Here is a 15787-nt window from a genome sequence, read left to right as displayed (position 1 = left end):
ACGTGCAAATAAATGGAAATAGTCAAAAGTTAATTGAAAAGTGATAAAATGAATAAACCCCTCATGGGGGACTAATGCACAAATAATAGCAAAACAATGAAAACATTTCTATAAATTTTTCAATCATTAAAAAGATAATGAGAATATTATGAACAGCTTTATGACAATAAGGATGAAAATTTTATTGAAATAAGTTTCTTGAAAATACAGTTTTTCCAAACTGGCACAGTCAGTCCTACATCTGACTAGTCTTAAATCCTCTATTTTAAATTAAGTCTGTAATTTTAAATCTTCCTACAAAGAGAACTTCAGGCCCAGACAGCTTCATCAGTGATTTCAGTGAGTTATGTTTAAGGAAAATACAGTACCAATCTTGTTTTCGAAGAGTAGGAAAAGGAAACAATCCCTAACCATTCTATGACGGCCACACTGCCTTGATGCTAAAATCTGGCAAAGACATTACAAAAATATAACGAGCTAATCTCACTCATAGACTTTAAAACTAAACAAATGATCAGCAGAATGAATCCAGCAATGTGTAAAGCTGATGTACATCACAACCAAGGTGGAGTTTTCGATGAATGTTAGTTTGCTTTGACATTCAAAAATCAGGAAAAGATGTTGAATAAAGTTCAGCACTACTTATGGTTTTTTTGGTGTTAAGTACTAGCAAAGTAGGAATAAAGAGGAATTTTCTGAACTTGATAAACAGCGCACACACTCTTCAACAAACACACTAAGTAGTCTACAGACATATAAATATCTTCCCAAGTAGTGAAATGCTAAATGCTGTCCCTTTGACTTGACAGCAAGAATGCCTACTCTGACCACTTCCATTCACTATCACAGTGGAGCACCAAGCCTGTGCAGTAAATAATCCAAAAAAAAAAAAAAACCCTGAAAGGTGTAGGTCTAAAAAGGAAGAAATGCTGTTTACAAGATAACCTGATACATGTGTTTAAGAATCCACAAATGCACAATTAGCATTAACAAGTGAGGTTAGCAAGGTTGTTAATACCAATATTAAATGTATTTCTGCATACTAGTATATCCTATATAAAGCAATAATCAGAATATAAAAAGTTTAAAAGGAAATGTTATACATGTACAGCAATGTTTGTAGCAGCACTGTTTGCAATAACCAAGGCATGGAAGATTACTCAACCATTAAAAACAATGAAATGTTGCCATTTGCAGCAACATGGATGGACCTAGAGGTGATCATGCTATGTGAGGTAAGTCAGATAAAGAAAGATAATTGGTATATGATACACTTACATGTGGAGTCTAAAAAAAAATAACACGAACTTATTTACAAAACAGAGATAGAGTCACAGTCATAGAAAACAAACTTATGGCTACCAAAGGGGAAAGTGGGGAGGGATAAATTAGGGGTATGGGGTTAATAGATACGCACCCCTCTGTGTAAAACAGAAGCAGGCATTTACTGTATAGCAGAGGGAGCTGGATTTAATATCTTGTAATGACCTGTAGTTGAGAAAAGAGTCTGAAAAAGGGTGTACATATACACATACACACACACATATATATGCACGCCTCACTGCTGTACACCTAAAACACGATATTGTAAATCAAGCTATAGTTCAATTTTTTTAATTTAAATAAAGGGCAATCACACCAAAAAAGATAGCCTACAGCAGTGGCAAAATATTGGCTACGTGAGAATATATCAGTTGAATTACACCAGAATTCTATGCAAAACTAACCAATCTGGAAGGGAATGAAGGAAAGCCTGAATAGACGAGAGGGCACCATGTGTGGCAGACAGGGAGCTGTCCTCTAGTTGCCCTTCAGGAAGGAACTTTACATTCAGCCATTCAGGTGTGGCCTGCACGAAGCCTCCAGCTGCAGAGAGCTCCCTTCCCTGAGGTGACACGGGTCCCAGAGCGGCATACAACCAGTGAGAAGTGAGACAGGGACATACTTAGGGCCATTTCTACCAAATACAGAACACCCCCAAAATCCTGGGCAACTCCCTGCTGCCTTGACTGGAGCTCTGTGGGGCCGGCGTTGCTGTCTGGCCCCTTCCTAAGCCTGATCTTGCTGCCTTCACTTCCTCCCACAAGTGTTGATCCCTCATAAACATCGTGCACCTCACCTCTGCCTCTGAAGACTAACCTGTGCCAGCTGACTCAGGAGAGGTCTCAGGGAGCAAGTGATGAGATGGGTTCAGAGGAGGCCCCCCTCCCTGGTGGAGGCAGGTGGGTCTCAGGCAGTGCTCTGCGCAGGGTGCTGGTTCAGTTGCTCACACTCTGTTGGTACGTAAGGGGGGTGTCCTGGTCAAAGTGAAAGCACTGGCAGATGTAGTGGAGGAAGTAGCTGCTATAGAAATGATTGGTTTGGATGGCCATTGATGTGCATTGTCAGTGTTCTACGGAAAGATGCCGAAGAGCTGAGAGTAATGAGCAACTGAAAGCCAGGTGTGAAAACTAGAGGCCTTCCTGGTTGCATGAAGCTCTTACCTCCTACAGTGACAAGGCAGAGAAAGCTGAGGACCTAGGCCATGAGTATTAAGCACCCAGCAAAGGCAGGTCTTTTATGCCAAGGTCAGGCCCTGGATGGGACAGAGGCAGATGGGCGATGAAGATTTTGACTCCCTAGCTTCCTGTGGACCTTCCGCAAACCTGCTGAAGAGCCAACACTCTCAACCTTCTGGAACACCATGCAGAAACCTGCCCCTGAGAAGAGCACGTGTTCCCTCCTGGGTCACTATGCCTATCACTGGCTGAACTCAGTACATAGAGTTAGGGACGCTAAGGGATTACATCCCACAGAAGACCTGCAAGCCCTCGCCAGCATCCAGGAACTGAACTCTTAAGCGTGCTTGATCAAGGGGCCAGAATATAAAACTGGGTGAAGAGTCTGTTGGCTTGGGAGGGCTCTCCTGAGATGCAGGATCTAACATTTTAAGGATCCCAGGTCAAACTCACTATTAGAAAAGTGGAAGTTTGAGGATCATCAGGTGGGGAAGCAAAAGGCTTTAGGATGAACTGTACAGACCTGGAAATACCAGATACATCCCACCTCTTTTGGAGAGAGACACGCTGCCCAGCCGTGGGGAGTGACAGCCTTGAGCTGGCAGCGCCTCAGGGCCTGGTTGGGCTGCTAGGTGCTGCTTTGCCTGGGGTCATACTCTGCCTGCCCTGCCCAGGGCAACCTGTGCTGTGCCTCAGCATGGACATGCAGCCCAACACAGGACACTCTGACAACAGTAAATGCCCCAGAGCGACGCACTAGGGCAGCCAGTGCTCTGTCGGATCTGGGTTAGATTGCTTCCTCTGCCCAATTCTGCTACTTGCCTTTTCCTTCAAACTTTTGCCATCCAAATTCCACTAAGCTGCTGTTTCTGCACCATGACCTGCATACCATACTCCTGGTTTTTAAAGACTCAAAATGTTCAAGAGGTCAGTTCACTGCTAAATGCTCTATAGATTATATGCTGCTGCTGCTATATCACCTCAGTCGTGTCCGACTCTGTGCGACCCCATAGATGGCAGCCCAGCAGGCTCTGCCGTCCCTGGGATTCTCCAGGCAAGAACACTGGAGTGGGGTGCCATTTCCTTCTCCAATGCATGAAAGTGAAAAGTGAAAGGGAAGTCGCTCAGTCGTGTCTGACTCGTAGCGACCCCATGGAATGCAACCATATCAAAATCTCCAAATATTGATCTTTATGCAATATTTTTTGCACATATAACACATTTATTTCCAAAGAGTATTTCCCATAGTAAGTTTTTGAAAGTAGAAAGTTAACAAATATTCTGTGGGGCTGTATTCAAGGATTGACAGATTTGGAGGAGAAGTGCTTTATATACTATGCAGTGTGTGTGTGTGTGTACATACAGGACAAATGCAAACATTTTAAAAAGAATAAAATAGACAAAAAGATACAAACAGCATAGAATGGTAAAGCAATTCTAAATTTATTAGGAAATGCAGAGGGTGAGGAATTATCAAGACACTCTTGAAGAAACAGGAGGTAGGTGGGCTTGCTCTACTATATATGAAAACTTAGTGTAAAGCTACTGAAATGAAGACAATGTGGTTTGGATACAAATACATAAAAAGAATAGAGAACACAGACACAATTCCTATTTGAATGCTTGATTTCCATGAAAGGTGGAACTTCAGGCCTGTGGAGGACGTCTTTGTCATTAGATGGTGCTAGGACAGTTGGATATCCTTACAGAATATGGAATCTGACCACCCCACACCATAAACAAAAATCAGCATCAGGTGATTTTAGATCTGACTGTGCAAGACAAAACACTAAAAGCTTCTAGAACAGTGCAGATGAAGAGAAAATGGAGGACTGAATTTTATTTCATTTTAATTAATTTTCACTTAAATAGCCCCAAGTGGCTGCCAACTGTTCAGAATTAGAAGATAATATTGATGACTGTCTTCATGACCTGAGGATAAGAAAGACTTCGTCAACGGGATACAAAAACCACTAACCAAAAAGAAAAAAAATAAGCAATTGCATTAAAATCAGGAATTTCTATGCATTTAAAGATACCATGATATACTTCAATAGAAAGAGGCACAAAGGCACCTTACAGTAGGAGGAGAGATTTGCAGCACAAAAGGCTCATCTCCAGAGTATATAAACAACTCTCAGATCAAAAAGAAAAAACCCCGAAGAAAAGGAGGGAAAAGACTTCAACAGGCAGTACACCAAAGAGAATATCCAAATGACCAATTAGCATGTTTAAAAGTGTTCAGCCTCACCAATAATCGGGGATAGACAAACTGAAATCATAATTATCACAGCACACCCAGCAGAATGGCTAAAATCCAATAAAAAATTGACAAGACTTGTGATAAGACTGGAACAAGAGAATCTCTCAAATGGAGTTAGGGAGAGTTTAAATTGGTATGACCACTTTGAAAATCTGTTTGGCAGCATCTGCTAAATGGACCTGCACTATAATCCACCAGTCTCACATTAGGAATGTGCCTAACAGAAATATGTGAACTTGTACACCAAAACACATGTACAAGAGTGCTCATAATAGCATTATTTGTAACAACCAGGAGTTGGGTAAAACCTGGTAGCCACAGCAGGAAAAGAATCAAATCATCATATTGTACAACTTAAATATATACAGTTTTATCTGTCAATTATAACTATAAAAGCTGGGGGAAACGCTACATAAAAGTGTATCCATGCGAAAATAAGTAACCTACTGTAAGTTATACAATGGCATGCTATGCAGCCATGACAAAGAATGAACAACTGTTACATTCAACAGCTTGAACAAATCTCACAAAGGATGCTAAGCCAAACACACTTCATTACAAAAGAGTCTGTGCCTTGTAAATCTATTTATACAAAGTTCAAAATGCAAGTAAAGTTAAGCTATAGTGTTGAAAGATACACATTTAGCAAGAAGACGATTGCCATAAAATTCAGGCTTGAGATCACCTTCACAGGGAGGTAGAAAGCACATGTGAACGTTCTGAGTTGCCTGAGGTGATGTTTTATAACGTGGATCTATAACATGGACTGTTGTCATACATTTTTTAAGCCTCAGTGATGGTGGCGCTAGTAGTAAAGAACCTGCCTGCCAGTGGAGGAGACGTGAAATATGCGAGTTTGATCCCTGGGTCAGGAAGATTCCCTTGGAGGAGGAAGTAACAGCCCACCCCAGTATTCTTCCCTGGAGAATCCCATGGACAGAGGAGCCTGGCAGGCTACAGTCCATGGGGTTGCAAAGAGTCAGACACAACTGAGGCAACTTAGCGCACGCATACGATACTCTGTGAAGGGTCCTAACATTTACCTGCTGGTCCCTGGCAGACTGTTTGGTATCAAGGACAATAATCTGGGGGTGAGTAGTGTCTGGGGGACAAGAGACAGTGAGAGTGGGCACAGGGGCACAGGGGCAGTCTGCCCTAGGGAAGCAGAAGCAGCCGTGTAACACAAGCAGCTCTGGGCTTTTCCTTCCAGCCCTAGTGAAGGCAGATGGAAGGCACGGTCCTTTACTCTAGTTTCATGGTCCTGTTAGGGGAAGCACACTGTTTGAAACCGCCCACCCTGGCCAGGCACCACAGTAACCATTTGCATGAGCTGTTTTAGGACAGGAAGTCCTGGTAAGGAACACGGAACTAATAAGCCTCCACCAACTGGAAGAGTTCGGGAAAGGTCAAAATGAGACGCCACACGTCTGACCACCTCCCGGAATCCTCCTCTCCGGCATCCATCTTGGCTGAACAAGGCGTGCATCACCAGGAAGGACTCTTGAGTCAGAATGATTGGCTAAAGACAACCCGGAAACTAATCCCGTCACCATAAAACCCAAGACTGCAAGCCATGTGACAGAGCTGTTCTCCTGGGTTCTCTTACCCTCCTGCTCTCCACCCGGTGCCCTTTCCCAATAAAATCTCTTGCTTTGTCAGCACATGTGTCTCCTCGGACAATTCATTTCGGAGTGTTAGACAAGAGCCCGGTTTCGGGCCCTGGAAGGAGTCCCCCTTCCTGCAACAGTCCTGTCAACTCTTCCCAGCCGTTTGTGGGTGCAGCCCCTCAGTCATGAAGCAGCTGTGTAAGCAGGGGCTGGGGCACGAAGGAGGGGCAGTGACTGGTCGGTGTGGAGTTTCTTATTGGAGTGCCGGAAATGTTTGAAACCAGATTTGGGGGCTGCACATCACGAAGGCATACTAAATGCGTCTGAATTGTGCACTTTGATTAATTTTAAAACTCATTGGATAGATTTAACAAACAAAGGCTATATTTTTCTCCTTTCTAACAAAGGCATATATTTCTTTCTGAAAGGAAATAGATTTTTAAAGAATTTCTGGCATCCTCAAACTTGCCTACTTGCTGTTTCTCAGTTGTTTTTTTTAGGTTGTACAAAGCAAGTTTAAGGTGTACCACAGGATGACTTAACGTGCATACACATTGTGAAATGATTACAATTAATACGTTCATCACCTTACCTTTTGGGGGAGGAGTGAGGAGTAAGAACACTAAAGATCCACTCTCTTAGCCGATTTCAAGTGCTCAGTGCAGTGTTGTTAACTGGAGTTAACATGCTGCAGTTAGATCTTTACAACTTCATCATCTTATAACTGAAAGTTTGTGCCCTTTGACCAACCTCTTCCCATTTCACCCACTCCCCAGCCCCCGACAACCACCATTCCACTCTCTGGTTCTAGGAGTTTGACTTCTTTAGATTCCACATGTAAGTGAGATCACAGCGTGGTTGTCTTTCTGTGTCCAGCTAGTTTCTCTTTGCATCATGTCCTCTGGGTGCATCCGTGTTGTCTTGCCTTTCAGCCCTTTCTCGCATTCGCCCTTCCTGTCTCCCCTGGCCGATTACGCATATGAGCCGTGCACAGGCACCTCCGTGGGTCTGCCTTTGCCTCTGGCTTTCTGACCTTCTGCAGCCTCTGCCGGAGGGCAAGCGCTGCTTTGCTGAGTCTGCATCTCTGCTGGCGGTCCTCACACTGATCTTGACAGGAAGCTAGGCTTCCTGGGTCCTGAGTCAGCAGAGTGGAAAGGAAATGAAGGCCACAGAGCAGTTGGAGAGGAAGCTGCCAACCTACAGGCAGAATCAACCCTTCTCAGTAGCTCTGGAGGAGAGTCCAGTCCTCTGATTCCGGAACACGGCTCCCGAAACACTGGCTCCTGGGTCAGCCAACCCTGAGCAAGTCTTCTGCCTCTCTCTACAGTCATTTGCGCAGATATAAAATGGGAGTGGTTGTGTGAGGATCACAGGCGTCAACAGCCATGGCCTGGATAGAAAAAGTCAGCACAAGGTATAGCGCTTACTCCTTTCAAAAATTTCTAAGTGGGGAGTTAAAAAAATGCCCATCTGTTTTCTTCCTGCCTTTCATCTCCCATGTTCCGGTTAAGAACTGATATCAAAAGAGCAAACAAAACAAACCTGAAACACCCTAGTAACCTGTATTTTGGCATTTTGCAGTTGAACCAAGATTTCTTTCGCAGGAAAGTGGCACTTAAATAGGATAATGTGTTTAAGGACATTTTCTTCCTAGACCTGATTGTAACTGGCGATTGTATTTAGGGCCCACAAGTCTAACTCCCCTATTTCTAGTCATTGAAGGTTCAAAGTGGAGCTTTTTCATACGCACAGACAGCAGGAAGTACCCAGTTCAGTGATGAATTCTCATGTGGCAGCCTGGTCTTTAGAAGCTTTAGGATGGACTAGGAAGAACTTGAACTCTAAGGTGGGTGACCCAGGCTTCAGTTTGGATGAGACCCTGGGCTGATTACTTCGTTTTCCTGGGCTTTCCTGCCTATTAGATAGGGGCATTAGAGTAAATGGTGTTTAAAGTTCCTTTAGTTCAATAATTAAGGATTCCTAATGTCATACCCCCCTGCCAAAATAAAAAGGAGTCATGAGGGTTTGAGCTAAGAACAAGCCAGGGGAAAAAATAGGCCCCTAAGGTCCTTTTTTTTTTTTTTTTAAAGTGTGTTTTAATTATAAGTCAAATTTCACTTTCAAGGAAAAAAAACAACCCTTAGGCATTTTCTGTTCTGTTTAGTTTAACTTTAATCTTTCTCCCCAGCAGATAGCTCTTCAGTCGAAGGACAGGGAGGTTTCTCACACTTTCCACAAACAGGCCAGTTTACATACCATAAGGGACTCCCTGGATTTTACCGAAGGTTGCTGCCAAGAGAGAAGGCGTCACATTAAAGGGACTTGCGTGGATCCCTGACGCCGCTTCTGACAGCGCCGGGCTGGTCCAGCATAAGGACAGTGACACGCGCAGGGCTGGAATGGGTTCCATGCTCATGACCAAGGACTTGGACTCCTGCCCTGTCATATGTTACGAAACAAGCATGTGTTGCTTTCAGTGTGTTTGTATTGGACCAGGCAGTCTGCAGTGCTTGGGTCTAGACTCAGAGAGCCCGGGACCCTCCCGCTGCCTTGTCACTTCTCTGATTGATATCTTGCCCAGGCACCCACCCCACCCCCCCGACCCCCCCCCGCTGTGTTCCTAGAGAACAGGTGAGGCCACACAGGTGTGACGTCCTGGGAGCAGACGAGGCCCTTGACCGCGCGGCCTAAACTCTTCAAAGGGCTTCAAGTTTGGACCTGCTTGGTGTTCTGCAAAACCTACAAACGTGCACCAGTTTTAGATTTGGGAATTATCGGCACAGGCAAGGTCCTCCATCGTGAAATTCTCTGGAGTAGGGTGGAGCAGACTTCCATAAAGCAAACTTCAGCCTCCGCAGCCTTCTGTGAAAACACTTGTAGCCAAAGGGGAGTCCCTTCCAGCTCTCGGATGCGGTAATGGAACCATTTTTCTCTAAACGAAGTGCTTTGGGAACCAGCTTGCCTATACCTTCAGAAACTTCAAGTGCATAATTTGACCTCAGTTCATCTTTTTGCCCCATAAGCCTGGTTGAAAGGTCAATATCCCCACTGATTCTCCTCACAAGGAAGAAGCCTTCCAGTCATTGTGGTGTCCCTAAAGACGGCAGCGGACTTCCCTGGTGGCTCAGAGGTTAAAGCGTCTGCCTCCAATGCGGGAGACCTGGGTTCGATCCCTGGGTCGGGAAGATCCCCTGGAGAAGGAAATGGCAAACCACTCCAGTATTCTTGCCTGGAGAATCCCATGGACGGAGGAGCCTGGCAGGCTACAGTCCACGAGGTCGCAAAGAGTCGGACACGACTGAGCGACTTTCCCAAAGACGGCAGCACAGCCATGGATCAAGTTATCAGGAGTTATCACAGAGCTGGATTTCTTTTCAGTGTAGCCTGGTTTATTCTTCTGGCCCTTGTGCTGTGTTCGCTCACACAACTTAGTTGTGTAAAGGCTTCTCTGGAGTGAGGAGCGCCTCCAGCACTACAGATGACCACTGGACGATGGCTCCTGACCCCAGACCCAGCTCGGCTTCCGGGAACTCTGCTTACAGATGAGGAAGAGGCCTCAGCCCCAGGGACCGCAGAGCCAGCCGCCAGTGGCTCCGACAGCCGGACGTGGCCCTACATGGCCCTCCTGCTCTTCCCGTCCGGCCCCGCCCGGGTTCAAGCCCTCCTGGCCTTTCCGCGCCGTCTTTCCCTTTTCCCTGTTCCCTGCGTCTTCCCTTTCTCCCTTCAGATGGAGTTGTACTCAGCTAAGCAGAGGCCGCAGCTGTATTTCCTCGCACGTCCTGGAGTCCACGTGGTCGTTACCATTTTCTCTTTGCCAGTAGCACTTCTCTCCACCACCTACCCCAGATGGACTCTCCTTTATGCCCCCGGGCGGCACCAGCACTGTCACTGGAGTCATAGTTGCAGGACTTTCCTTATAAAGGACATATCTCACCTGAGAACACAGGCTTGTTACATGTCCCAATTACCATTCTCTTCCTAATTTTTGGATGGAACTACTGTGGAAAATTCTGAAAGAGATGGGAATACCAGACCATATGACCTGCCTCTTGAGAAAACTGTATGCAGGTCAGGAAGCAACAGTTAGAACTGGACATGGAACAACAGACTGGTTCCAAATAGGAAAAGGAGTACGTCAAGGCTGTATATTGTCACCCTGCTTATTTAACTTATATGCAGAGTACATCATGAGAAACGCTGGGCTAGAGGAAGCACAAGCTGGAATCAAGATTGCCGGGAGAAATATCAATGACCTCAGATATGCAGATGACACCACCCTTATGGCAGAAAGTGAAGAAGAACTAAAGAGCCTCTTGATGAAAGTGAAAGAGGAGAGTGAAAAAGTTGGCTTAAAGCTCAACATTCAGAAAACTAAGATCATGGCATCTGGTCCCATCACTTCATGGGAAATAGATGGGGAAACAGTGTCAGACTTTATTTTTTTGGGCTCCAAAATCACTGCAGATGGTGATTGCAGCCATGAAATTAAAAGACGCTAACTCCTTGGAAGGAAAGTTATGACCAACCTATATAGCATATGAAAAAGCAGAGACATTCCTTTGCCAACAAAGGTCCGTCTAGTCAAGGCTATGGTTTTTCCAGTGGTCATGTATGGATGTGAGAGCTGGACAGTGAAGAAAGCTGAGCTCCGAAGAATTGATGCTTTCGAACTGTGGTGTTGGAGAAGACTCTTGAGAGTCCCTTGGACTGCAAGGAGATCCAGCCAGTGCTTCCTAAAGGAGATCAGTCCTGGGTGTTCATTGGAAGGACTGCTGTTGAAGCTGAAACTCCAATACTTTGGCCACCTCAGGCGAAGAGTTGACTCACTGGAAAAGACCCTAATGCTGGGAAGGATTGGGGGCAGGAGGAGAAGGGGATGACAGAGGATGAGATGGTTGGATGGCATCACCGACTCGATGGACATGGGTTTAGGTAGGCTCCGGGAGTTGGTGATGGACAGGGAGGCCTGGTGTGCCTCGATTCATGGGGTCGCAAAGAGTTGGACACGACTGAGCGACTGAACTGAACTGGACTGAACTGACAGCCCAGACTACAATGCACAGCCTTTCCTGAAGCTAGAAGTTGCCGGAACAAAGGATGTTTCTGAAACTGTTGTGCAATGTACAGAAAGTGTCCTTAAATGGGGGTCGTGGATGCCCTTCGCTGTTCCTTCCCAGTTTCTGCTGATTAGAATGGAGATGTGCTGTGTGGAGCCTGAGTCCCCAGCTCTGATCATGAGACCCCAGGCTGCGCACGTGGGAGGGGTGTAGCAAGACTCCGTCTGCACCTCCCTCCGGACCAGCCCTGGATTGACCACCGGCCCAGTTCTGTTACTCGAGGGAGAAACTAAACTTCCATCACATTTGAACCACTATTGTTTTTTAAAGGTACATATCCAGAGGTACATTCTAACATACGGAATATGTTATATTGCACATATTGCACTTATAAATTCATATTGCACATGTCACATTTATCTATACACAAGCAGAGGATGGGCCTTGCCAAGAGAACAAGTAGAAAGGTAAGAAATTCTAATGACTCCCAAGTCGTTTTGACAAGTTTTCATCTTTACTAGACTCCTTTGTTGGCACAAATGACATCCAATAATGGCTTTAATGATGAAAGACAGAAGATATTTTAACTTTCCTAATCTTTTTTTTTTGGGGGGGGGGCTGGTAATTACAGACTTAGCAGCAAATTGCAAACATAGTACAAGGAGTTCCATCTAACCTTTACCCACATTCCCCAAATGTTAACAATAGCACATCCACGCTATCATTCTTTGTATATCAATTCTTGTCTGAAACGTTTGAGAGTGAGTTGCAGAGACACTGCCCCTCTACCCATGAACACTTTAAGTAGGTACTTCCTAAAAACAAGGGCTTATGTGCAAAGTAACCACAGAAAGACAAGCAAAATCAGAAAATCCACCCTCATACAATACTATTAGCTAACCTATAGGCTTTCTTCAGATTTTACCAATTGGCCCAATAATGTCCTTTAATACCCAAAAGACAGACAAGGGAAAACCCCAAATTATATGTTGCAGTCAGCTCTAGTGTCTCCCTAGTCCTTTTCAACCTGCAGAAATTTCTGTCTTGCCCTGTTTTTCCTAGCCTTGACATTTTTGAGGAGTCGGTTATTTTATGAAATGTCCCTCCATTTGGGTACTTCTGATGCTTTTCTCACAATTAGATTCGTTTTTTGTATTTTGGGGCCAGAATCTTCCAGAAGTACTGCTGTGTGTCTCAGCGCATCGTCTCATGAGGTGTATATGAAGGCCACTGTCCCGTTAGTGGGGATGTTGACGGTGACTGTAGGTTGGAATGGTGTCTGCTCTGAAAAGTTATTCTCTGTGAAATTAATAAGTACCTTTGGAAAAGGGCCCTTGGACCCAATTCCAGTATGTGTGTGTGTGTTTAGGCTTCCCACACCAACAGGCAATTCTTAGACACCAGGGGGGTGTCCAAGAATTCAACTCAACTCTGACACTTACTTGGAAATAGAATCAGGCTCATCCCACAAGACAGGCCTCCACTTCAGAGGCCAGTCACAAGCCCAGGTTATTTTTACCTGTGCTTCTGACCAACTGACTACAAATCAGAGGTTCCCACGACCCCTCCTTGGGGTTGATTAAGTTTTTAGAATGGCTCACAGAACTCAGGAAAACTTGTTTGCTCACCAGATTACAAAAAGGATATTAAAGGATATGAACCAACCACTAGATGAGATTCACAGCATGAGGTATGGGAAGGGGTCCCTCCACTCTCACACATCTCCCCGTGTTCACCAGCCCAGAAGCTCCCCAAAACCTCTCCTGTGAGGTTTTTTTGGAGGCTTCCTTAGACATGATTGATTAAATCGTTGGCCACTGGTGATTCATTCCACCTGCAGCCCCCTACCACTGAGACGGGTGATACTGAAGTTCCAACCCTCTAATATCATGGTTGGTTTTCCTGGCAACTGATTCCCACTCTTGGGTGCGATCCAAGAGTCACTTTCCCCAAAGCGTTTTCAGGAGCTGAGGAAAGACCAAACATCATCCCACTGCTCTTACAGCTCAAGAAATCCCAAATATTTGGGGAGTGGGGAGCCAGAACTGTAGATGACGTCCAAATATATGAGAAATAAATATTTTAGTCATCTGAATGATCAAATACTTATCTCTTTTAAATCACGATGTCACAAACTTGTGGAAAGACACTTTGAGCCTGTGTAGTTGTTGTTTAGTCACTAAGTCATGTCTGACTCTGTGACCCCATGGACTGTAGCTTGCCAAGCTCCTCTGTCTGTGGAATTCTCCAGACTAGAATACTTGAGTGGGTTGCCATTTCCTTCACCAGGAGATCTTCCTGGCCCAGGGTTAAACCTGTGTCTCCTGCACTGCAGGTGGATTCCTTACCATTGAGCCACCTGGGAAACCCAAGATTGGGTAGATACCCTGCTAATTCTTCAACTTTCACCCACTAACTTGAGCTTCCAAGCTTCCATTCCTTGCATGAAGAAAATATTACTTTAACGGCTGCCCAATAGTAATATGATAACATTCTTTCTCTCATATTCTTTCCCAAAGAGGATTGAGATTATTTATTTTAAAAGTTTTTAGTTTATTTAACATGGGTTCGATTCCTGGGTCAGGAGGATCCCCTGGAGAAGGGCATGGCAACCCACTCCTGTATTCTTGCCTGGAGAATCTCATGCACAGAAGAACATGGCGGGCTATAGTCCACGGGGTCGCAAGAGTTGGAAACGACTGAAACGACTTAGCAGGAGCTGCTTTATTGGCATGTGAGGGTTGAAATTTATAAGATGAAAGCAAGAACCCAGGTCATTGTCACAGTGAACACTATAAATTAAAAGAACTTACTATTAAGAAATCTTTTGGGGGGCCCAGAGCAGGTCTGTAGCACCATGCCGGGCCATGGATTCAAAAGTAAACGAGACGCACCGGGCTCCTCCGGGAGCACGCTGTTTTCGGTGTAGGGGCAGAAGTGTGAGCGTCTGTTTTCTTCAGCGCAGCGAGGGGCCGTTGCAGCTATAGAAGCAGGTGCCCTGTGTGGCAGGGCTGGGTTCCTCCTGAGGAACTTGATTGGAGCGGAAGGAGAGCACTTGATTCGCTCTGTCGTAAAGCCACATTGCACACGCTGATTTTTCTGTAGGATAACAAACTCTCTGGAAGGCGAAAACTTGAGCCCTGTCTGCCACTGTGAGGAACTTGGGCGCGCAGACAGGGCGAGCCTGCCGCAGAGGATTATGGGAGCCTTAGGAAAGGAGAACCGGCTACGTGAAGCGGCCGCCCTGTCCTAAGACCCTCCTAGTCCTGGCACCCTGCTCGGGGGGGGGGGTCTCAGCCCTTTGTACGTCAAACGTGAATACACCCACATTCCCGTATTCCATCAGTTGGTGTGTATGCCTGTTAGTTTCAGATGAGTTGGTTTTCATTGTCTCGTTGACATATTTTGTCAGCTTTTGATTTATTTCAAATCTTTACAATTTAAAGCCAATACATTTTTTTAGGTCTCAAAAAAAATCTTTTTGTAGATTCTCACAAAGCTCCTAGGCCCTAGGAACTGTATCTGAAGTAACTGGTGAATTATTTTTAAGTTGAAAGAAGTTTTATTTGTCTCGGAGACAAATATCTCTGAATTGATCAAACTTCTTTTCAAAACAACTTTATCGAGATATAGTTTACATACCATAAAATTCACCCATTTAAAGTATGTGATTCAGTGGTCTTCAGTACATTCACAGAGCTGTGTAACCAACACCACTATCTAATTTTAGAGCATTTCATCACTGCAGAAAGAAACCTTGTAGCCACTTAAAGTCACTCCCCACCCTTCCCCTAGTCCTTGGAAACCACTAAACTACTTTTCCTCTCTACAGATTTGCCTCCTGTGGACATTTCATATAAATGGAAAACAGGTAATGCGTGGTCTTTTACGGCTGTCTTCTTTCAGCTCCGCTTAATGCTCTTCAGGTCCCTCCATGCTGCAGCCTGTGTCAGAGCTTCATCCCTTTTCGCTGTGATCAGTGCATCAGACTGTGTGGAAATAGCACAGTTTATTTATCCATTCACCAGTTGACAGGCAATTGGGTTGTGCCCAGTTTTTGGCTACTGTGAACAACACTGCTATGAACACTTTGTGCAAGTCTTTGTATGGACATTTATTTTTGTTTCTTTAAGAGTGAAATCGCTGTGTCATGTGGGAACATTATGAGAAGTTGCCAAACTGTCCAGTGGTTGCACCATTTTACATTCCAGCAGTGAATGAGGGGTTCCATTTCTCTACATCCTCACCAACACTTGCTATTGTCTTTTCTATTCTAGCCCTCCTAGTAGATATAAAGTGGTATCTCATTTTGGTTTTATTTGCATTTCCCTAATGACTGATGATGTTGAACATCTTTTCATG

General features: G+C 44.9%; 1 protein-coding gene across 1 annotated transcript in view; it reads left to right on the top strand.

Moving 5' to 3' along the window:
* LOC145542527 (uncharacterized) overlaps positions 1–15787 on the top strand; it is a 37179-nt gene that overhangs the window by 6383 nt on the left and 15009 nt on the right. Inside the window, exon 4 of the mRNA XM_081581425.1 lies at positions 15258–15296. Coding sequence (XP_081437551.1) covers positions 15258–15296 — 39 coding nt within the window. The remainder of the gene's footprint in view (positions 1–15257; positions 15297–15787) is intronic.

The sequence above is a fragment of the Giraffa tippelskirchi genome, chromosome 3, assembly GCF_054371585.1.
Source record: "Giraffa tippelskirchi isolate mGirTip1 chromosome 3, T2T-mGirTip1v1.2.pri, whole genome shotgun sequence".
Taxonomy (NCBI): domain Eukaryota; kingdom Metazoa; phylum Chordata; class Mammalia; order Artiodactyla; family Giraffidae; genus Giraffa; species Giraffa tippelskirchi.
The sequence above is the reverse complement of the archived record's forward strand: the minus strand, read 5'-3'. Positions and strand labels throughout refer to the sequence as shown.